We start from the raw sequence: 24,014 nt of genomic DNA on the forward strand, positions 1-24,014 counted from the left end.
CTTGATACAGTTATGACAGAGGTCCATCCATGAAGGTAATTTTATACCAGGATGCCTGTATCCATGAATCTCGTCCATGTAATAGTAATAGTTGAGATGATTTGGTACAATCCTTTACCAAGGATTTTTTAATGTTTATTTAGAAGACACTTTTTTTCCCCGTCAGGTACAGTGGCAGCAAGGATCGTGACTCATTTTTGTTTCTTGATTTTCATTTTACCAGGCTAGCCTACTTACTTTCTACATCTGGTATACTGCTTTCATCCTTAGAATTTTATTCACCATTGTGGGGATTTCTCTCACCCCTCTTCTGTGTAGGACCTTTGTTTTCCATGTGCTATGTCTTTTTATTGACTTATTCTGTCATTAGGGGGAGTGGACCACATTCTCTAGTAGCTTTTTTGAGAAAGAATATATAGGAGATATGTTCTTTGAGACTTATGTGTGTCTGAAAATTGTCATTTTATATTTTTAATGCTTGATTGATAGTTTGGCTAGGTATACAAGGCTAGGTTGGAAATCATTTTTCTTTAGAATTTTAAAGGCACTGGTCCATTATCTTTTTGCTTCTGTTACTACTGAGAAATCTGAAGCCGTTCTTAGTTTTGATTTTTTTCCCTCAATGGAAGCATGTAGAATCTGTTATTAGTTTCCAGGTGTTCTGAAATTTCACTTTAATTCCTTGATATGGATCTATTTATTATTGTTTGCTGGAATTCATCAGGCCCTTTCAGTTTAGTAGCTGTTGCCTTTCAGTCCTGGAATTTTTCTTAAATGATTTCATTGGTGATATTTTCTGCCATTCTATCATTCCAATGTGAATTTTTGGATGGATACTCAAATTTTCTTCTCTCTCTTGTTTACAGCTTTGTCTTTTTGCTCAGGTAGATTTCTTATCATCAGGTCCTTTCATTGAGTTTTTCATTTTTTTTCTATCATATTGTTAATTTCTGTTTTGTAATCCTTGCCTGTAGTATTCTATTCTTGACAAATGAATGCAGCATCTTTTGATATATATAGATATTAATTTATTTTTGAAGTTTTCTCCCTGTGTAGTCTGTTGCTTTGTGTTTTATTGTTTTTTTTTTAATCTCTGTCTTCCATGTTAGACTTTTCTTAGTTGCCTTTCTCTTCCTTGCCTGACTGTATGTAATATGTTGTGGAAGAGTAAAAAGTTGATTAGCATATCTAAATTTGTCAGTTTTGGACTTCATTATAGAGGCTGATCTGGGTGGGCTGTTTTTGGAGAGCTCCCAAGACCTTAAGGCCTTGTGTCTTGTGCTTGTTAACTACCCTCAGAGAGTAGTCTTACATTTTCATACATAGAGAGTAAGGATCGGAATGCCAGCATTCTGGGAGATTAATGGAGGAAGAGGATTGGGTTCTCTTCAGTGAGCACTCAGTCCCTCTTTTTGGTATGCTACTCTCATTTTTAACTGTCGATATTGTTTTCAGACCTCTGCTAGGATTGGGGAGAGCAGACATTCAGTGGAATGTGATGAGGGACATCTAGGGTATCTTACTGCTTCACAAACAGCTTTCACTAATATTCTCTTTTTTAGTCATACCATCCTACTATTTGCTCCCTTCACCCCAATTTCCAAAGTGTTTCGTTCTCCTAGTCTCTATGTCTTTTGATGTTTCTGCCATGTAAATCAACTTGGTTCTTAATTTATCCCCAATGCAGCTTAGAATATAGTGTTTTGGGAACTGCTGACTTAGTTACCAGTGGTTCTGCTTATTTTCCAGCTCCCAAAATCATGTAGCTATTGTCCGTTTTACTTTTCTCTTTGTTCTTGAGGATTTATGCCTTCAAAAACTACCTCCACTGTAGTTTTAGTGGGATTTGAGGGAGTGAAGTTAGGTGTTTTCAGTTTATCATCTTAGTAACATTCTAATGTTCCTTTTCTCTTTTAATATATATATAATGTTGATAGTAACTTGTGTAACTAAAGTGTATTAACTAAATTAATGAAAAGTGTATTTACTTTCTACTTAATACACTGAAACCACTTATTTAGGTTCCGTGGAATTTTCAGTATTCTGCATGTGCGAAGTTTTTTTTTTCAAAAATTTATTTATTTATTTATTTATTTATTTACTTTTGGCTGTGTTGGGTCTTTGTTGCTGAGCGCAGGCTTTCTCAAGTTGCGCCGAGTGGGGGCTGCTCTTTGTTGTGCACGGGCTTCTCACTGTGGTGGTTTCTCTCCTTGCGGAGCATGGGCTCTAGGGCACGCAGACTTCAGTAGTTGTAGCTCGCGGGCTCTAGAGCGCAGGCTCAGTAGTTGTGGTGCACGGCCTTAGTTGCTCTGTGGCATGTGGGATCTTCCCGGACCAGGGCTCGAAACCATGTCCCCTGCACTGGCAGGCGGATTCTTAACCACTGCGCCACCAGGGAAGCCCCAGAGTTTTCTAATAGTGTGATATATGATATATAAAAAGTGTAGTAGTTGACTAAAGTTAATTCTCCTATAGTTCTTTTTCATTACTACTTGTGTGACCCCTGGCAAATGATTACATTCTCTGGTTATGAAAAATTTGAGATTATAGCACTATTATTTTACATGGTCATTGTAAGAGTGAAATGAAAAAATTATATGAAAAGAGCTAGTTTTATTTAGGAAGAGGTAAAACACTGAGTAATCATGGAGATGTTTACCTTACATTAGAAATGCCTTCCAAATGTGTTTGCTTTCACAAATAAGCAATGATTGGGTTTATTGACTAACCCTTCCAAAAACAAATTTCTTGTAATCTATGACATTATATAAACAAGCTGTACTCTTTCTTAGTAATGTTAAAAACTTTTTAAAGTAAATAATATATTTATTTCTATAATTTTTATAGACTTTTTTCAGACTTTAGTCTAACACACATTAGCTCCTATGTAGTGCCTCTAAAAACACTTTAAAAACTGAAAAATGCCCTGCAAAAGGTATTTTTTCCACCTTGGGTTTTGAAGTACAGAGCTGTTTAGGTCAAGACTAAAAACTTAGCTGACTTCTTCTTCTTCCTAGAAAGTAAGAGTTGAGATCCTAAAAATGAAGGTTCCTAAGGATGTAGAATTTTCAGAGATTTTTGTGGTAGAAATGAGAACACAAGGAATTACTTTCAACTCACCATCTATTGAGCAAATAAATACTATTTCACATTATGAAAGTGAGTGGAAAATGAATTAAGTTGTTTCTGTCCTTTAAGAACTCATAAATAAAGATAAATAATGAAATATGCTAGGTATAATGATGGTATATATAAAAGACCTTGAGAGAGCAATTACACCTGGTTTGGGGGTTGGGCATAGTAAGGGGAAAGGAGAGCAAGGAAGGGATTGTCAGTGATGAGATAATTTAGGTTGAATCATGAATAGCGTTTATCGGGTGAACCGGGATAGTCTCTTTGGGATAAAGAGTGAATGAAACATTGGCAGTGACACCACTTAACCTGAATAACAGCCTAACCGTTATTCTTTCCTAAGTTGTTTCCGTGATGCACAGAAACAGAACCTGTGTGGGAAGGGACAGACAAAGCTCCATTAGGCTTGGGCTGAGTGTAGTCTAGGATGTATTTCAGCTATTAGCACTTTCGTGAAGTTATTTAATCTCTGAGCATGTTTTCTCAATCACGAGTTGGAGATAAAACCTATCTTGTAGGGTTAATGTGAGAATTAGTTTAAACAATGTATATAAAAACTTATATGAAGGCTTGATTTATATTAATGGACTTCCCTACTCCTTTGTCTTCTAAAGCCCCTTGCATGAAATAGGCAATCATTATATTGATTTGACTTACGTGCCTTGGGATAATAGAGAGGATATAGTAAATTAGTAGTAAAATGATTGTAGTGGCTGAAGGAGGATTGGTATAAGGAGGGAACTTAGATTATGTCTCTTATTTTGAAGTCTAAATTGGGTGAAAAGGTAGATCTTATAGCCAATAGCCAGCATCTTAGCTTGCCCGGGAAAGCTTAGACTGAGAAAAAAGTATTTAGTATTTACATTGGAAGGTGTCTGGCGAGACGGGGGAGGCTGAGGCGGGTGTGGGGAGCATCGCACGTTTGAAGGTATATTACATAATTTAAACCTTTGTGGAACAGGCTTCCGAAAGAATCTGCTTCTTGAATATCAGCTGCTCTTCATCAGGCAGCTCTAAATGTTTTGGTGGTTTGTCTCTCCGTTAACCTTAGCCACATTCTAGTGCTCCAGTAATGTCTATCCTGTTCGAATCTTTCCCAGTTTACCTCTTGCTTTTAACAAATAGATTTGAGCCACCCTCAGAGAATCCATTATATTTTTGAAGAATTAATGTGGCTTAGATCAACTATAAACTTTTTTTTCCCTTATGCAGTACTTAAAGCAGTTTACGTTATCTGGTTTACCTCAGGGAGAATAAATAAGGACTTTTTAAAAGCTGAGTATTTTTTTTAACTTTTATTATGGAAAAATTTCAAATATATACAAAAATAGAATGAAATAATGAGCTCCATGTGCCCATCACTCAGCTTGAACAATCATCAATGTATGGGGCCAATCTCCTTTTTGCTATACCCCTACCACCCCCTTACACCCTTAACGTGTTTTAATAAATACCTACATCTAGTGGTGGATAGAGACAAAATAGCACAAGGCAGCTAAATTTTAGCATGGTAAACCAAGTAAGACAAAAGGAAAAGATGGATTTCCTAGCTGATGTGAGCTATCAAGCAAACAGGTTCTTTCTGTGCTTTTGTCCTTCTCTTGATGGTTGGTTACTGTTAAAACAAATTTGTCTTCTTAATACACCCACTTTCAGACTGAATTTTACCCTTTTGTTCTTCCTATTTGTTTTTTCCCCCGGAGGTGTCTACATTCTTTATTTTATTTGCTTTTCACCCATGTCAGAATGTTGGGAGGTCTGAGCCACGGCATGAAATTTAATTTGCCCTGGGACCAACCACTCACCTGGAGATGTCTTTGTGACCATCTGGACTACAGAAGAGAAGAAATTGTTTTTATCTTTATGGCAGATTACTCAAAATAAGCTTTGTTGCCACTGCAGCTCTAATGTCTCTAGTCCTCCCCAGCAGTTATTTAAAATTATTGTCAAGATTCAATAATTTGATTGCAAGCTTTAACCATTCAGCTAGATTTGAGCACTTTGGGGCTTAGATTCTGTGGGAAAAACCTTTAATTAGCCTTCTATAAATGGAAATTGATTATCAGGATTTAAACAACTTAACTTTCTAGAAATTATAAAAATTGGCACTCTTTTCATGTAAAAAGTACTATAAAAGAGTAAAAAAAAAAAAAAAAAAAAAAAAGGACCTTGAGCATAGTTTGACTTTTTTTTTTTTTCTGGACTGAAATGGAGGCTTTCTTTCAAGCAAATTCCCTGATGTTTGCTGTGTGTGATTTGGCTCCATCTCTGTAACTGCTAATATGTGGCATGGACTTCAAGCTGTCTGGGATCAGGATGTGCCCAAACTCTGTATTGCAAGTCGGGATTCACAGGCATTATGTTACAAAACTGGCTTGCTGCCTTCTCTGTTTGCTGTGTTCTGAGTAGCTGCATTGTTTGTTGCAGTATATGCATTAGCTGTTGTCAGTGTTCAGTTTCCTGCAGGCTGACAAAGTGGGAGGGGCTTTGTTTGATACATAGCTGAGTTTCCACTGTGAGTTCTTGAGTGCACACTGCAGCCATCTTAATTACACTCTAGTGCAACTGAGACAGTGCAGCTGTCTCAAAATGGCTGCTAACCTAGTCTTTGTAGCTGCTTAGGCAGCCACTATGCCACTGAGGAGATCTGTCACATGCATCAGGACCAGAGGTAAGAACCAATTACTCTTTATCTCTGAACATTTTAATTAAAAAACATTTGAATTTTACTAAGTTTATATAGGAAGGCGAACTTAGAGCTTGCTTGCTAAGAAGTTGAAATGTTTGCTGATAGAACATTGAAGCCTCTGTTATGGAAACAGTACATAGGATGGTGAGGTCAAAGGTTAAATTCCTGTAATTTCTCACCGTCTTAGGTTCTGACGTTGCCAGAACAATTGATCACCACAGCAGTGCTTTTCTGGCCCTGATTAACTTAATGTTCCTTTTATGTTGGATATTTTAGTTTGCTTGATATTTATTTGTAGAAATTAAAAGCAATATATTATCTCAGTAGATTTTTTAAAAAGAAGCCATAAGTAAGCCGCGTTTTGCATGAAGATTGTGATGACTTTTCTGGGTTTGTGTGTCGTGTGTGTGTGTGTTTTGGAGGTATTGTTTGGTAGCTTTTTGGGAAGAATGTTAATTCTCTGGATGTAAATCACAGTTACAAAAATAAACAAATTTTTAACACTGGTAGTTTTTTTTTTTTTTTTTTTACTATGGGTTTCAATTCTTTCTCATTATGCTGCCTCCTCCCAGCCATCCAATTCTTTCACATTTTTGATGGGGCTAACTTTTCATCCTAATGATTTTTTGCTTAAATTGGCATTCAGATTCAGATTTTGAATTTAGAAAGAGTTCACATCTTCTAGGTCTGGATACCCTTTTTCTTTGTATCTAATGTATGCTTATACAACAGGGCTGAAGTAAATCTCAGTTTTTTAGTTAAGTGATATTAACTGTTGATGTCCACCTTATCTTAGTTAAAATCTGTGATATATTTAAAAGTAATGACTCAATAATTTTGTAAATTTAGTTTCAAAATTTTCAAAAAGCTTTCTTAACATTGTTCTGAAGTATCAATAGAAACGTTTATTGAGATATTGTAAGTCCATAGTGACCCAGAAAGTAGGAGAATGAAATTTTTATTCATGTATTATTGCAGATAGCACAACAGTTAGTTATAATTAAAGCACTGATGTTTGAATTGCAGTACTTAATAAAATTTTTCCTAAATGGTATTGTGCATTCCTCTAGCTTTGTCAGTAGAGTATTATGAATATATCCCTGACTAATATGACATAGAACAGTAAGTTTTGATCTTTCTAAATACAGAAACTTTTAAAAGACAGCAACTTTTTGCACCTTAAATTCTTATGAAGGACCCCAGTATATTAAAGGGATATATGTGTGGTATTTTATTATTGTGTAATTATTTTATAATGTAAATTTATAACATTTACTTATTAATTTTCTTAATAAAATGAGAACAGTTAGGCTGTTACAATGAAAATAAAGGTTTGAAACCAGATCATGTATGACAATTATGATCTTATTATTAGTGTCAGGATCTAGGTCACTTAATTGTAGACCTCCAGGCGCTAAGGGACTATGGAATTCAGTTTGAGAAGTATTCTAGAACATATATTCTTCATGTTCTTTTTTGACTTACAAATTTTCATGAAGGTAGTATATAAGTTCTATATTTACATGATTTAACAGTTTAAAATTGCTGCCTTGCCCCGAAATTGTGTTTTTACTTGTTCTTATTTTAAAAATTTTTTAGGAACATTATTGTTTTTCCTAACTTAATCAGTATTTATTTGTTCAGTGACCTAAAATGTTTTTGGAATAATTAGCTCAGTTTTATCAACAGCTGTAGTATGCTTATTTTACTTCCATTAACTTATTGCTTTGTAACATTGTTAGGACTATTTTGTGTGATATAATGGATTCTCATAATCTGAACATTTCTTTATGTAAATGTATATAAGAGCTTACTCCTGAAAGGGAAAAAGAACAACAAATCCAATATGCGTGACAAATCCAATATATGTGAGAGGTTCTATCCATTGTGCATTTCACTTCAGTAAGGTTGTGCCCTAGAGTGAGTATGACATAGGAAAGTGAATGTGCTGTGACTCTAATCACTCTTATTTTTTTTGCCTCTCATAGTATGAACAGCTCACTGGATTTCAAAAATTGCATACCATGTAAACCAGCTACTTGGTTTGATATTCTTTATTGCTGGAGAGAAACTGGCCAGGTTGAAATTATTGATCAATTTATGTTAACCTTCAGAGTAGGACCTCAGGGAAATTTTAATGATCCATTCTTCTTGCCTTCTATTGTGGACTGTAATATTTACATCCACCCTCCCCTCCACAAGGTGAATCCACTGATTATTACTTATACATGGGGTAATACCAACACTCTGTGGTTACTCAGGATGTTATTGCTAATTCTTTCAGTGCCATGTTGCATTTTTGCAACTATAAACATAAACTAGACCTCATTGGGATTATTACTTTTGGGGTTGGTGACAGTTTTCAAATTTTCTATGCTGAATTCCAGGTTAGCTATTACGCTGAATAATTGAGGGCATAATAAATCTGGGTGCTGGGTAATTGAGGTGTTATGTTATTATTTTGTCACTTCTTGTCCTCCCCATTTGTTTACCCTTTTTCACAAGCCATTTCACTAGCATAAACCTTTAAGAGAAATGTTGAGGTAGTGGAAAGAACACTGACCAAGAGTTCAAACCAAAATTTGAATTCTATTTTTGCTACCCTTTTCTTATATTGGCCAACTCATTCCATTTTCTGACTCTCATTTCCTTATGCACAAAATGGAGGAAAAAAATCCTATCTGTTTGGCAAGGATGTGTTGAAGATTAGTTTATATAATGTTTCTGAATAGTACCAGGAAATACTCTACAAATATCTGGCATGCTAATTTTCCAGTAGTATTTGAATGCTCTTCAGTTTCTTTGCTTCTCAGATGTCATATACTTTATCAAATGTGATTGGATCAGGGAATGTGGTATGTTTAGAAAGAATGGGAAATTTCTCATAGAACTCATGCTCAGAAGCAAGAAGTAGCAAAAAGCAGAACTCATGCTCAGAAGCAAGAAGTAATTACCAAGCATCCACTTGGTAATTGATATATTCATGTTTGCACTCCTGGGTTCTACTCTGTTAAATAAATTAGCCATCCTTTGCTGTATGTGGGTAGTGGCAGATGTGTTTATTAAGTAAAGCCAATATAGAATGTTGTCATTACAGAATCAGAGTAGGAGAAATGTTTCAGTTCTAGTCTGGCGGAATAGTCCAAATATGCAATGAGAAAATAACTTCTCTAAAGAGATGATGTGAATTCAGGGCCTAGAGTTTTATATGTTTCAGTACAAATGAGAATCTTTACAGTATAGTTCTCTTTCAGTGGCCACAAACTGGCAGCCAGCAGACCTCTTTTGTCCTTGAACCACTGTCGTATTTCTCTAACATTTAAAGTTGTCAGATTTTACACAAAAATCTGCATGTCTCATCTTTCAGAAAATAGAATATTGGGCAGTGCTAGAAATGTATTTTTGCTTGAGAAAAATAACCTACAGTTGAGTAGCTACTGTATCCTTCAGATAGGGCCTACTCCACACAGCTGGTCCTCTTCATTGATTCACATTACCTTCTGGGCCCCTGAGAGCTGTTCCTTTTAAATCCCTATCCTACTTACTTGACAGATTGTTGGCAACCTTTAATATCTAAAATACAGCTTCTCATCCAGAAGAAAGTAAACATAAGTAAAATCTAACCTACTTCACTTGGTAGGAGAGATAGCATACGTAAAGTCAGCTTACTCTTTAGAAGATATGGCACACTGCTAACGTTTTTCTTGTCCTGAGTTTTATATTAGAGTACCATTGTTGGCTGATTGAAGGAGATCCAGTGACATCAGGAAAAACTGACAATTGGTTGAAAGTGAAGCGATTAAAAAAATACAAGCTAGAAACATACAAGTTCCTTGAGGTCTTTTAATGTGATAATAAATTCTCTTTTCTTTACATGTTATCACTATTAAAGACATCACTATTTATTGACTTAATGTTCTTAATGATGATATTGAATAAAAAAATGTTAAATTATATTCAAGATGTGCAGTTTCCTGAACAGGTAAATGAAATGAACTTTATTAAAGATTTTTGCCTAAATTGATTGAGCTAAGAAATTTTAGCACTTAAAATGAGTAAGTTCCTAAAAGAAAGTTTTCTTAATTGCACTAGGCTAGATAATTTCAGAGGCTGTCATTTTCGTTAAAATTTCACTTCTGTTTACAAAACATTGACCATCTCAACTATGTGAAGACTACCTTGATGATCCGTGAAACGTTGGCGGTGTATAATAATGATCTGATTTAAATTTGAATTCCACATTTTCCAGAGTAAAAGCCAGCTTCTTAGCATTCATGTAATACCATGACATAGGTAACTCTAGGGAAGTGCTAAAAGAAATTTACTCATTTTTGGAAAATGGCTTTCAAATTAGAGAGAAAGCTTTAGCGAAAGTTGAAAAACCAGTTAACTTGCACAGGAAACACTCATGGGCTCCCCTGTTTTCCACTTCTTACACTCCCGAAAGAGAAAGTGATTTGGGAGAAAGCTTAAAGTTTATTCAAAGAAGGGATTTTTAATAAATTGCTCAGGTTAGAACTTTCACTAAGTGTTCTCATTAGTAATTTGTAACAGTCTGTTATTGGACATTAATGTGTGAATATGGAAATGATGAAAATAGTGCTTATTGACTCAATGAATCTTTGAGTTTAATGAAGGAGGGAGTTTAACACCAGAGAAAGGAGTTGCTTCTGCATCTGCCTGAGGGCTTCTACCTTTCCTGCTGAAGTAAACCAGGCACTGCTGCCCAGTGGAGTCATCTGACTGGTGTTTTCTTTTGCTGACATACAAGTATCATGGCATGCAAAGTGGAAAGTATTAGTATAGAAGTCAGGAAATGATAGTTCTGGTGCTGCTAGTGAGTAGTTGTATAGTTTGGATAAATTATTTAAGCTCTTAATGCCATTCTGTGACCATTAAACAAGGGAGGTGGTTGGACTACAGGGAAGAACACGAACTTTGGAGTCAAGGTGAATTCATGTTCTTCCACTCACTAGTTAGAAGTTTATATGAAAAGTGTATAATAGTGCTCAAAGTATAATGGCTATTTATAGTAAGTGCTCAATAGGTCTTATGCGTTATTTTTTATGGGATGAGGCTAGTTGCTTATTTTCAGAACTTTAGTTTTCTTATCTTTAAAATGGGGATAAAGTACCATACAGAGCTGATACTGGGATTTAAATGGGCATAACAAAGTACCTAGTGTATGTGTGATACAAATTAAGTGTAAGATTGGTTATTTTTTCCTCACAAGGTTTCCTCCAGCACAGATTTTTTTTTCTCTGTGTTTCTTTTTTCAATCATTATGAAATTGGGGGGAAATCTGGGGTACTGGATACTTTAGAAAAGGATCTTTAGGGAGAGGGGATTGTTAGGGACCTGGCTGATAATACAGTAAAAATGCCCGAGAGCAAGGTGTTTAAATCTCGAATTGAAGACTTTAAAGAACCTAAAGGGGACAAAACAAGAATTCTTATTTGTGCTAGGGCAGCATGATAGAGTGAAAACAAAAATGGACTGTGAATTGATCAATTGATTCAACAAATTTAACAAATATTTATTATGCCCCTGTTATTTGCCAGGCACTGTTTTTTTTTTTTTTTTTAATTTTATTTATTTATTTATTTATTTTTGGCTGTGTTGGGTCTTCGTTTCTGTGCGAGGGCTTTCTCTAGTTGCGGCAAGCGGGGGCCACTCTTCATCGCGGTGCGCGGGCCTCTCACTATCGCGGCCTCTCTTGTTGCGGAGCACAGGCTCCAGACGCGCAGGCTCAGTAGCTGTGGCTCACGGGCCCAGTTGCTCCGCGGCATGTGGGATCCTCCCAGACCAGGGCTCGAACCCGTGTCCCCTGCGTTGACAGGCAGACTCTCAACCACTGCGCCACCAGGGAAGCCCCCAGGCACTGTTTTGATGGCAGGCACACAAGATGCCTTGCCCTCGAGGAGTTTACATTGGGGCAGGGAAAAAAGGAAGAGAGAAGTAAATATGAGATGCTTAAAATGCTGAGAGATTGAGAATGCGGGGGTGGGGGGGGGTGGGGGTAGGATGGGATAAGTAGTGCCTAGGTGAGCCCTACTCAGAATGTGTTCTGTGGATCAGTTCAAGGTCAGTTCTGATCAGTTCATCTGTTCCTGGTTCTCCATTAGATAACTGAAATTAAGAGTGTCTAGAAGAAAAAAAAAAGTGTCTAGAAATTTTACATCAATCTAATAAAATAATTTTATATCAGTTAGATCAAATAAGAAAAAGGCTTAATTTATATGCCTTTTTTTCCAAATAATTCATTTTCATTGTATTTTACAAGAATATTGGTATGTAATGGATTGGAAATAAAACATTGGGTCTTTACCATTGTTAGTCTGAGAAACACTGAGCTAGATTGGTAGCTTCCATTGTTGGCACTTAAGCAGGCTGTAGAGAATTTGAGCTTCTTATGATTAATTCATTGTGAGGGGATTGTTTAACTTATTTGGCTTTCAAAAACAGTATCTAAATACTTGTTATTAACATTATATTTTCTGATGGACTAAAGGATTTTAGGTACTTTTATTCAAATAGTTGTGTGTATAAAGTAGAAAGAGAGAAGGAGGAAGCAAAATTAAAAATGGAAGGAATGCAATACTTAGATGATTTCCAACTCTGAGATTTTATGATCAATTGTTCTTTTGGTATAAGACCTTTCCTTCCACAAAGTGTTGCTTATACAGGGTCTACTATATGAAGTTACACCATCTTATTATGCATTTGTCCCTGTCCCTTCATCTACCACTGGTGGGGCACAGATCCTAAGAAGAGAGTATAGTTGTTTGAGGAAATCTACTACTGCTTATCAGAGATAATGTGGGTAACATTTAGGATTATCCACATATTAGAAGTCTACCAATTCCTGTTGATATGTAACTTTATCATTCCCCTATTTAGAGCCTTATTATCCTTATTGTGTAATAGGGATAATTTAAGACCTATGTTTTAAGAGAGCTGAAAATAAGATTAAAAATAAGGAACATATTTTGGATAAACCCTAGTTAGCGTATTAAATACTTTTCATTTTATTACCATTTTAGATGTGGCACTAAACTAGTTTCGCATTTATTATTTGAAAATGAAATTTAATATATTTAAACTCAATAAAGTAGTGAAAAAATAGAAATGGAGGTATAGAACTATTTATTAGTAGGTCATAAAGTAACTATAAAAAAAATTTTAAACAGAGGACTTTCATAGATAATGATTCAACTCTTGCCCAGTCAGATCTGGCCAATTCAAACAATACACAAATGATTTAGGTTCAAAAAAGAATATGCCACACAGAATATGTTCTTGTGTAGATATTTGTAATATAACATGCCTGAGTTTTGATATTCAGTGCATGCTTTAGTAGTATTAAGTAGTGGTAAATATGTTGAATTATTTAAACATCATAGCAGTGATACCTGAAGATGTATTGTCTTGTTATATTTGGTGAAACATAAAGCAATTTGGTTCTAAGAGCACATCTGTTTAATGATCATTTACTATTTAAGTGATTAGTTAAATTTGAAAGGCAGCTGTAGAGTAGAATGAGGACAGCTTTTAGCTAATATGAATTATAGTTTATATTTTTAATGATTGTTAAAAATAGCAGTCATTGGATTTATGTAATTACATTGGCCCATGCCACAAATAAACTAAGGCTTTTGAATATCTCTGGGGGTTAAAAATATTTTGGTGGGGTGGGGGTGGGATTTCAGTTATATAAGAACTACAAGTTGATTTTTTCTTATTACCTGGATTTTAATCATATTAGTAAATAGATAACTAGATATATTCTAGAACCAGTCAGTGCCTGTTGGGGAACGAATGGGGGAGGGTTTACTCAGCAGTATTCTTCTTTAGTTTGGTCATGAAATGAGGACTGCTTTATGTAAATTGTTCTTTCTGGCGCCAGCTAGCTGTAACTGCAGTCTGGCTGTACTAGGGCAGCAAATAATATGTGTCATGGATTTTCTGTTTGGAATGTATAAGAATGCAGCCTCTTGGACTGAAAGAACAGAGTTGATGCATTAGAATAGGAATACTGAGACCTGCACAATTGCCAGTGAATATGTGGAATAGTAAGAAGCTATAAGCCTTTTAAGTTTCTATTCCGCTTTTATAGATTCATGCCTATTGATACTATTGGGTAATATGTGGGAGGTACCTAACTGCACACAGTTGCTGCAGACCTAATAGTTGGCGGCATAGAAAGCGATACAAAAGAATTCTGATTCTAGGCATCTTCACTTGCAACAGTCCTTTGGAAGATGTATGTTGAGTGTTCTGTGAGCTTCATTGACACGCTGTCTGATGTTTTCTGGCTTTTGTGGCTGATGGGATGTTTGCTGCACAAACTACACAACAGATGTGAACCACTGTTTGAAAGGAATTTTAATATGTAGCCAATCTACTGTATTCCTATTATTATTATTATTTTTAATGAATATTTACCAAACGAGGAATTCAGGCTCAAAAAGGCTGATCTAGAAATCTGCATTAGCTTTTAATGCTTATACAGATGAACTGAGTAGCAGTGGTTAACAGAAGAGGAAGTCTTTTTCACAGTATCAAGCTGCCCACAGGTAAGAGATTCAGGTCCTTTTTCTGTGATAACCCTTCTGCCTCCCCTCCCTCCTCAGGCCTTAACATCTGTCTCTCACCTTTGGGAAGTTTTTCTTTGTTTTAGTTTTAGTAATACCAGGATTACTAGATTGTTTAATGTTAATTTTCAGGAGATTCTGAATGTCATATTTGGAATTGATTTTTTAAAAAATATTATTTTCGCCTTCTCTAATTTTCCTCAGGTTCGAATTGAAATTAACAGTGGGTGTCATATGTGAATATTACTCATGCATACAATATATTCATATTACATAGAAATCAGTTTCAGGTCTCTCTTCATTATAGTCCTGTTACTGTGTTCTCCGTTGTAGTGACACCAACTGGTACATATGGAGCGATGACATTTTGTAACCTTACTAAACTATAAAGTTTTAGTTTAAATGTACCCCTTTGACTTCATCAAAATCAGAATGCTTATGTTTTTACAAGGGGCTCATTGGCATACATTAGATAATGTGTGTATATATATATATATATATATATATATATATATATATATATATATATATATAACATGGTCAAGTTTTCCCTACCATCCTCGTTTCCATTTCCACATACTTAAATGTATCACCATTTTACAAAGTGAATTTAAGAATTTAAAACTAACATGAGTGTATTAATTAGAAATTCCAGTGAATCTAATATTTTATTTCTTAAGGTAGGTGAAAGGTACACAGGCATTTGTTATATTATTCTCTTTTTGTATGTCTGAAGAATTGCATACAAAAAAATCTCATTGAAATAAAAGTAAAGAACTATATAAAATAAAGAATATATAATCATTACTGTAAAGATATGAAGATTTATGTTTATAAAGAAATGCATACTGATACGAGTATGGCCAATGATAAAATATATTACTGATTGAGCTAATAATAATTTTAGGGGGATGAGAGTGGGGAGGTGAGGAGGTTGGATGAAATGAAGAGTGGTAGTTTAGAGGCTACCACTCTAGTGGTAGTTTAGAGAGGCTAGTTTAGAGAAGTGGAGGAAATGAATTAGATTAGGCAGTTCTCTGCCTTTGCCTTCTTCTCTGGGAGTTAAATAGCAGGTTCTTTCTGCAAACTGAAAGTGTTAGTTTTAGGTGGGACTTCAGTTCTCTAGATTCTGAAAGGTAGCTCGTCATTTGTTACTACTGTGTAGTTGAGTACTTAAAAAAAACTAGAGGCCAGCTGTGATAGAAGGCACACTCATGTTTCAGGGACATGAACTATTTCCTGTTGCCTTTTGACAGTATTGCTAGGGATTTTTAAAATGATTGTTTTAATGTATGTTCTGTTGAAGTATAAAAATTTATGTTTGTGGGTGTGTTTCCTCTAAGTAAACAAATTCACTAGGATTGGAGAAATGCTGATAGTAGAAATATATCAATTTTGATTAATGTGCTTGAGGTTGGATGGAAGAATGAGGTTGGATGTGTTCTCCTGGTGTGGAGAGCATGGTTGGGAAATATTTTCAGACTTTTCTTGAGCCATTGTTTGGGAGAATATTGGGCTGGGAAGACGGTGGCAATTGACTGACTGGTTTATATATATAGGTAAAGAGGCAAGGAGTTGTTAGACCAAAAAACAGAGGAATTTATTGATTGGTATTAGAGTTGGGGGTTATGGAAGAGAAAGATGATGGAAAGTAGGACAGAGGAGTATTCTGTCTATAGAGAAATAAAGCTAAAAGGAAGCAGGTAAGACAAAAAAATAAAGGCCATGAGCATAAAGATGTGTAATCTTTGAGACTGCTGAGGTTGAGTGTGCGTGATCCAAAAATCTGGGGGATAAAATTTGAATTTTTAGTTTTTGTGTTCCTCTTAGGCAACAAAAGTTATTTAGCAAGCAGTGTAGACTTACGAAATCTTCAAAGTGAAATGGACCTAAGTGATCTAGTAGTTCTAACATCACACTTTGCATGGGAGTCTACTGTTTGGTATTTCTGACAGGTAATTATCTAGTTTCTGCATCACCCTTTCTAATGACAGAAGAGAGAGGCTCTAATTTCCTAAGGCAGTTCCTTCTTTTGTTGGACATCTGAAAAAAATTAACATTTGCAGATTTTGAGACAAAATCGGCCTTTCATTGTTTTGTTCCTGCCCTCTACCTTGTGTCTGTCTCTTTCTCTGTGTATCTATCTTTTTTACATGACAGATCTGCACTATTTAAAGAAAGCCATTAAAATTCCCTTGTGTTTTCTAGGCTAAATATTCTCTGTTTTCCAACGTTTCCTCATACACTACATTGTTCTAGGTCCTTCTTTAGCCTGGTCATCCTCTTGTTTATCCTGCTGTTCCTAAAATCTCTCTTTATCTGTGATGCTCATAAGTAAATGTATTACTAAAAAATGTCCCTTTCCTCTGTGTACTTCTGTTCAGCAGTTTAACTTTGCATTGACATTTTTGGCAGCCACCTCCCACTGTTGAATTTTACTGCGTTTGCGGTAAGTTAAAATCCCTCAGTCTTTTTCATGTATTCCATTGGTAACATTTAATATACTTAAATATTTGAACCAAGAGTATTACCTTATATTTGTAGTTATATTTTCTTCATGATTTCTAGTATTGTTTATTATGCTTTCTTTAGATTCTCCTTGCTATATTTTCCCCCTTTTAGTAGTCTTTTCAAAGAACTGGCTTTTGGTTTCATTGATTGCTTGCTGTTTTATTGAGTTTCCCATGATAATTTTCCATTTTTATTGTAATTACTTGCTTTGGGTTTATAACTTTTACTAGCATTTTTGAGTTTGTGCTTTTTTATTAATACATGCATTTAAGGTTTTCTCCAGAGTATCATTTTAGTTGAATTCCCTGGGTTGTATTTTGTTAATACTTTGTCATTTTATTATTTTTACCACCGATTTCTTCCTTAATCCAAAGTTGTTTTGTTTTTCTTCGTTTTTTTTTTTTTTTTTAATTTATAAGGAGATAACTTTCCCTCTCATTTCATTATTGTTTATCTAAATGTATTATGTTATGGCCAGAGAATGTGGCCTTGTGGGAATTTTTTTTGGGGGATGGTCTTGGAATTTATGATTTCCTTGTCACCACATGCACAGTCAATATTAATGTATGTTGGTTTTGTTCATAAAAAATTCGTATACTGGGTTTTTTGGATATACAATTCTATTTATTTTTCTATTTTTCTAGCGTGTTAATTGAGAAATGCATTTTTTTATATTACTTTTGTTTTTATCTGTAGATTTTAGAAAAAGGTGTGTCTTTGTGGGTTTATTAGTCTTTTCCTGAATTTTTAAAAGCGTGTTTTTTCTTTATGTGATTTGAAGCGATATTATTTAGATACATCAAAGATAATGTTTCAAGTGGATTGTACCATTTATTAATTAGAAATATCTTTTTTGTCCCATTACTTGATTTTCAATTTGAATTTTTTTTTTTAATATGTTACATATATATAGGCTTTATATGTATACTTAACTTTTTTTTTTTTGTATTTTTGGTTAGCATTTGCCTCATGTATCATTTTTCACCTCTTAGTTCTCAACCTTTTATGCTATTTTAAGGTATGCCTCTGTTTTATAGCACGTATTTGATGATATTTATATTTTACCCAGCTTGAAACCTAACTTATTTTTAGATGATAGTTTTTTTTTTTATTTTTGTGCCATATTCCACAATCTCTAAGTCCATTAACTCCCATTTTGTAATTATCTTGGATTTTGATTCCAGAATATTTGTTTTAAAGGTGGCGGGTCCTCAGTTATTTCAGTCTCTGCCCATGAGTTTTACTTGTTTTATGGGGCACTGCTGTTTCCCTTATCCGAGTTCCTTCCTAGGGCCTTTTGCTGTCTTATGTCTGTAGTATATCTTTATATAATTATGTTAGCAATAATCTGTTTCCTCAGTCTTTGCTCAGAAGTAATACCTTTAGTTTTTCTATCCTTGTTGATTTTCTGGCAATAGGATTCTAGGCTAAAAATAACTTTTCCCCTGAACTTTGAGGATATTGTTGTTTATTTTAGCATTCAGTATTGCTGATGACAAGTCTGATGTCAGTTTAATTCTTATTCCTTTTTAGTTAAAAATGATTTTTTAAAAAACTCTAAGATATTAGTATTTACTCATATTGGTTTTCTGAAATCTTAACACAGTATGTCTAAGTGTTAAAGACTTTTTTTTTCTTATTTTAATTTAGTCTGTTTTGGTAATTAGTAGGCCTTTTCTATGGAAAACTTTTTTGGGGGGGGGGTGTCTGTGAATTGTTTTCTTACTTCTCTCCTTTTTTTCTCTATAACTCCTCTTTGGTGAAAGTTGTTGCTTCTGGGTGTATCCCCTATGCCTCCTTTCTTTCTGTTTTTCCTTTGTATAATCCCTACCTGCCCCCCCACCCCGAATTTTTAATTGATTGTACTCATTTTTGTGTTTGAGTTTTCCTATTTTATGTTGGGTAGATGCTGACCCAAGTGATTGTGAAGGAGGTGGTACTTGCTGCTCATGGCATATGCTGGGAATTTGTGTTTTGAATGGTAGCCTTCCTTCCCTGTCTCTTCTGGAGCTTAGTGTTTGTGTGGGTCACTACCCTTTCCACATTCATAAATGTCACTGCTGCCCTGGTTTAGCATTAGCATGAAAGAGGTTGGGGGAAGTGGAATGAGCTTAACTGCTAAGATAAAAATCACATGAATGTATTTTCATTTTAAAATTGGAACTGATATAGCAAGTCTAAGTGAAAGTCTATATATTCTACTGTCTTCTCCCTAAGTGAACTGCTGTAACTAGTTTGGCATTTATCCTTCCAGACTTTGAAATATCACTTGAGATATTTCAGAGGTTATATATTAAGATATATAAATGTTTAGAAATATATTATTTTGCATTTAAAACATAATTGCATAAAAACTGGAAACACTTATTGACTACTTATATGTCTGAGAACTTTCTACTTACGTTCTCATTTAATCCCCGTAACATTTTTATGAGGACAGGCATTATAATAGTCTCAATTTCGTAGATGAGGATGCTGAGGCAAGGAGAGAATAAATATCTTGGACAGGTAACTTAACAAGGACATGATCACACCAGTATTCAAAGAGGTATGTCTGGCTTCAGTGTTTGTACTGTTAAGTACTGTGAATTCTGTAGCTGCTTGTACACTTAATATTCATGCCTTTAAAAGAGATCTACCACATTCTTTACTTTTCTTAGTGTTCTTTATTCTTTACTGTGGGTGCTGGAGTATTTCTTTTTTTAACTATTAGTGATGGATGTTAAATTTGATTGTTTGCTAGTACAGTGCAGCAGTAGGTATCCTGATACATTACCTTTTTAAAACATATTATTAGTGTATTTAATATACATATCTCAAAGTGCCTTTGGTGTGTCAAAGTGATGCACAGTTCCTGCTTATTTGCCCTGAAAATAGTTATGACAGTGAAGTCTTCTACCAGCTGTGTATGATGCTACTCATTGCTAACAATAAGTAGTTGCCAATCTGATGTTAAAAAAAAAAAAAATGTATTTTCTCTTTGTTTTGTCTTTCCCTGATTATTTTGAAGTTGAACATTTTTTCTAACTTTTTTTAATGAGTTACTTGTTTGATTCTTTTTTTACTTTTCTTTTGAATTTTTTTGTCCTTTTTATTCACTAATAGATGTTCTTTTTTATTCTGGGAACTAATTCCGTATCACTATGCTTTTTTTTTTTTTTTTAAATGGGAGCGGCTCCTCTGCCACTGCGGCTGCGCAGTAGGCCCGCCTCCCAACCCCGGGCCACGAGCCCCGCCTATTCGGTGGCGCAGCCCGGAGCTGGCCCCCTGCAGCCCGCCGGCATGTGCGAGGCACCCCGACCGAGTGCCGCGCCCGGCGTGCTCGGAAGATCTGAAGATCAGCAGATCAGCACTCACGGAAGACCGGGCGAGCGGAGGAGGGAAGGAAGGGCCGGCTGGGAAGGGCCGGGGTGCAACCCCGCCATGTTTTTTATCTTTCATGTATTTCTCAAAACGTGTGGTTGCTTGTAGTACTTTTCTGTGCCTTTGAGATTTTTCTACATTGAGTCATATACCCAACATAGTTCTAATATTTCACATATTTTCACGGCTTCGTGAATCTTTTTCTTATATATTAATGTTTCTAGATACCTTTTTTTCTTGCTATTCTGAATTAAATGTTTTCTTCTTTGTATCTTTTTTGTTTGAGCTCTTACTGCTTTGGTCAGGATTTCTAGAACAATAAATGTGTGAATATAGTATTACACTTTTGTTTTTGCCTTTAGTGGAAATGTCTATGGTGTTTTACTACTAAATGTGAAGTTTCCTGTTGGTTTGAAGTAGCCACTATCAGCTGAAGGAGCAATCTTTATGTTCTTAATTTTCATTTTTGTCAGTAAATGAGTCTTGAAACATATTCAATGCCTTTTCAGGTTCTGTTGAAAAATGACAGTTAATTTTTAGGTTGTTAATACATTTCTGAATATGCTTAATTTTTTAATTATTAGAGGTGTTTAAAATGGAAAAACAGTGCAGTTTGGGGTAGAAAATTTCTCTTCATTTAGTATTTAACCAGGCCTACAGGGATAGAGTACTTCGATGAGAATGTATAGTTTTTTGTCTCTGGGCCATCAAGATCTAGCATAGGAAGTCTCATTCATTTTCCTACAGACTGGGGCTATTCTTTGCACAGTATATTATTGAGTCAGTTGTTATGCCATTAACAGTGACGTGGCTAATCACGTCTTCTGTTCTCCAGTAGAATAGCTTCAGAGTCTTTATCCCAACATTTAAAAGATGATAAAAAATTTTCTAGAGAAATATAACAAATATTTGGAAATACCAAAATAAGGTCTTTGATTCTGAATTTGTGAACCCTTGAAAAGAGCTTGGTGGCGTATTGCATTTATCATTGTATTTCTTTGGGCTTTTTTTTATCCCCCACCCCCTTTCTTTTCCCTTTCTTTCCTTTCTTCTTTTTTAAATTCTGGAGGCTCTAGGCTCAGTTAAATATTTTAATGTGGCAGACAGCCAGATTTCCAATAGCCCTGAACTCAGCATGTTGCTGTTTCTTAGCAACTACTTGTGAAGTCTTGTGGATGTAACTAACTGAATTATAAATAGGGTTATGAGCAGAAGTGCAATTGAAATTGAGATTGGTAAGAAAGGCATACTCTTTTTTCCCTCCCATTTAAATTTGAGTTATTCTTTATGCAGAGTCAGTTTTTAGAAATCTGGCTCATAAAACTTGGGTGTACTAACCCTATCAGGAAGAAAGTAAGGGCTCTGTAGAGGTCTTATTTGTAATCACACATCTGAAAGCCTTTTTTGATTATTAGGATTAAATAGTCTATATTGGAGAGATGGCAGTTAATGGAAAATAGAGTACTTCTAAGTTTCATGGTCATTCACGTGGAAAGATTACCACACATAGTATTACTGCCTATATTTTTTTCCCACATTTATGTTAAAATCTACATGTTGTAACACTTAAATTTTGGCTATATTTTTATACTTTTAATCACATTGTTTCTTTAGTGTCTTAAAAATTGTCCTATAATAGTGACCATGTAGGCATTTGATAAATGCATGAATACACCAAGCTATCTTTGCCATTTCTCAGTAGAGCAGTGGATTTTAGAGTGGAATTTATTAAAATTTTATTTAAGAATCAAAATATAAGTATTCTCTCAGGTCTTCTAATTTGTTTTCCATTTATTCCAGATGGAAAACTTTAGACCTAAAGATTTTAAATGATTTGCCTAACCCAAATCTCTCCAATCTGTGTTTTTTCTGCATTATTCTCTTACTGATACAGATCTAACAGCTCTTTTTTTTTTTTTTTTTGCACTCATGTTTCATCAGTTTATACGAAGTTTAATTGTATTCTGTAATTTAAATTAGAAACATACAACTGAATTCAGTAACAAGCACAATTAATATGAACAGATTTAGATGAGAGTAGAAGAACATGAGATCTCAGTATGCTTGTGGTTATCAATTGTATGTTCATAGAATGGGTGGAAAACGTCAGCTCATTTGGTCTGATGGTTAAGAGGAGAGAGGCTAAGAGAGTTTCCAAAGTATAGTGTTTTTTGGTCAGATCTGCAGATTTTTTTAGGTTCTGAAAGAGGAAACAAAGTGATAATCCTTGGTTTTGGGTATAGGAACTCTGTATTTTCTTAAAATACATCACAAACATTTGATACTAGCTTCTGATAGCCCAACCTGTATTAACTCAGCTTTTTAGGAACATTTGCCTGAAGCAAGTAGATTATATTCTCATTCATTGTTTGCCAGAAAGATTTCAGACTGGGAATGTAATTTTTCTTTTTTTGCTCCCTGGAGGGGTGCTGGTCCATTCTGAGTTGTATGCCCAGGAGAGATCTTGTTATCAAAAGCATAACTTTTTTTCCCGTAAATTCTAACTGAAGAAAGATACAGATTTGCAGATAAGATCAGCTCAAAAAGTTGTGGTAAATAGAATTTTAGTTAGAGCTGCAAAGGGATAACATACTAGCAATATTGCTTTGCTACAGAAGAGAAAAATTATAGGTACAAAGAAGAATTTGAGTTTCCTCTGGGATATGAAAGAAGATTAGGTTTCTTCTTTTAGTTTAGTTATATTTGTTATTAAAGTTAGACTTCTGTACCCGTAGGCTAGGGCCACAGAACATCTGGTTCTCAGCTGACATTTTAAATTCCTGTGGGTTGTTGGAGGGGAGGGTCTACAGATGGGGAAGAGAATGGAGGGTGATGTTTCTGGAATGTATCTAAACTTGTCCAGGGCATTTTAGTTGCTGTACTAATTTTTAACACTAGGGTGCCATTGATTATTCAGTCCCCCCAAAATTCCGATTGGTGTGTGATAAAATGTTTACTTTGAATAATATTCTGCAAACCTCATGCTTTTTCTGTTCTCTTGAAATGAAACTGGCTAGTGTAAGTAAAACTAAAAAGTATTATAACTGCTTTAAATAATACCTAAGAAAATATGAAGTGCTGAGATGTATATCTAAAGTGATATTTGACTTACATATCTGGAATTATAAAATACTTTTTCCCACTTCTTGTGCCTTGTTATCAAATTTTGACCCATTTGTTATTTTCTCCCCCACTAATTGTAACTCATAGGTTAATTCATACTACTTTCCTTTGTGATGAGGATCATAGTTTATTTGTTCAGATAAGTAAACAAGATCTGTGTACATATAATATTTACGTTATCTTAAAGATGTGAATACAGTTGTAGTTAGATCTGTATATCCAAGTCACATGTGAATACAACGTTAAGAAAAGTGAAGACAATAAGTTAAGTTACTTTTCATTCAGACCAATGTTTAAAATAATAGTATTTATGTTTTTAAAGGCATGGTTAAACTTAATTTTAAAATCTAGCTATCCTTAAATGTCTAGATTAAAAGGTTATACTACTCAATAGATTGCTCATTTGATGTTTCTTCATCCTTCACAGGAGCTCTTTTTGTTACTTAAAATTGTTCTGCGTTCTTATATGTTTTAGAGACATTGTTTCTAAGCTTTATTAAAATAAGTCCTTTACACGTAATTTTCATAATGAACTTTTTAAGACTTTCCTAGTATCAAATATATGAATTCATTTTTTGACCAAAGAGAACATTTTAAAGTTA

At 34.7% G+C, this 24,014-nt stretch overlaps 1 protein-coding gene across 2 annotated transcripts in view; it reads left to right on the forward strand.

The window, feature by feature from the left end:
• Positions 1 to 24,014, forward strand: part of ATF7IP (activating transcription factor 7 interacting protein) — a 123,900-nt gene that overhangs the window by 12,250 nt on the left and 87,636 nt on the right. The window contains exon 1 of one of the 2 annotated variants that reach the window (XM_059935347.1): positions 5,781 to 5,803. The exons of the other annotated variant lie outside the window; for it this stretch is intronic. Within the exon in view, the coding sequence (XP_059791330.1) occupies positions 5,787 to 5,803 (17 nt within the window). The 5' untranslated portion in view covers positions 5,781 to 5,786. Of the gene's footprint in view, positions 1 to 5,780; positions 5,804 to 24,014 lie in introns of those variants that run through there. 2 annotated transcript variants of the gene reach the window in all.

Source organism: Balaenoptera ricei, chromosome 10 (assembly GCF_028023285.1).
Source record: "Balaenoptera ricei isolate mBalRic1 chromosome 10, mBalRic1.hap2, whole genome shotgun sequence".
In the NCBI taxonomy this organism is placed as follows: Eukaryota; Metazoa; Chordata; class Mammalia; order Artiodactyla; family Balaenopteridae; genus Balaenoptera; species Balaenoptera ricei.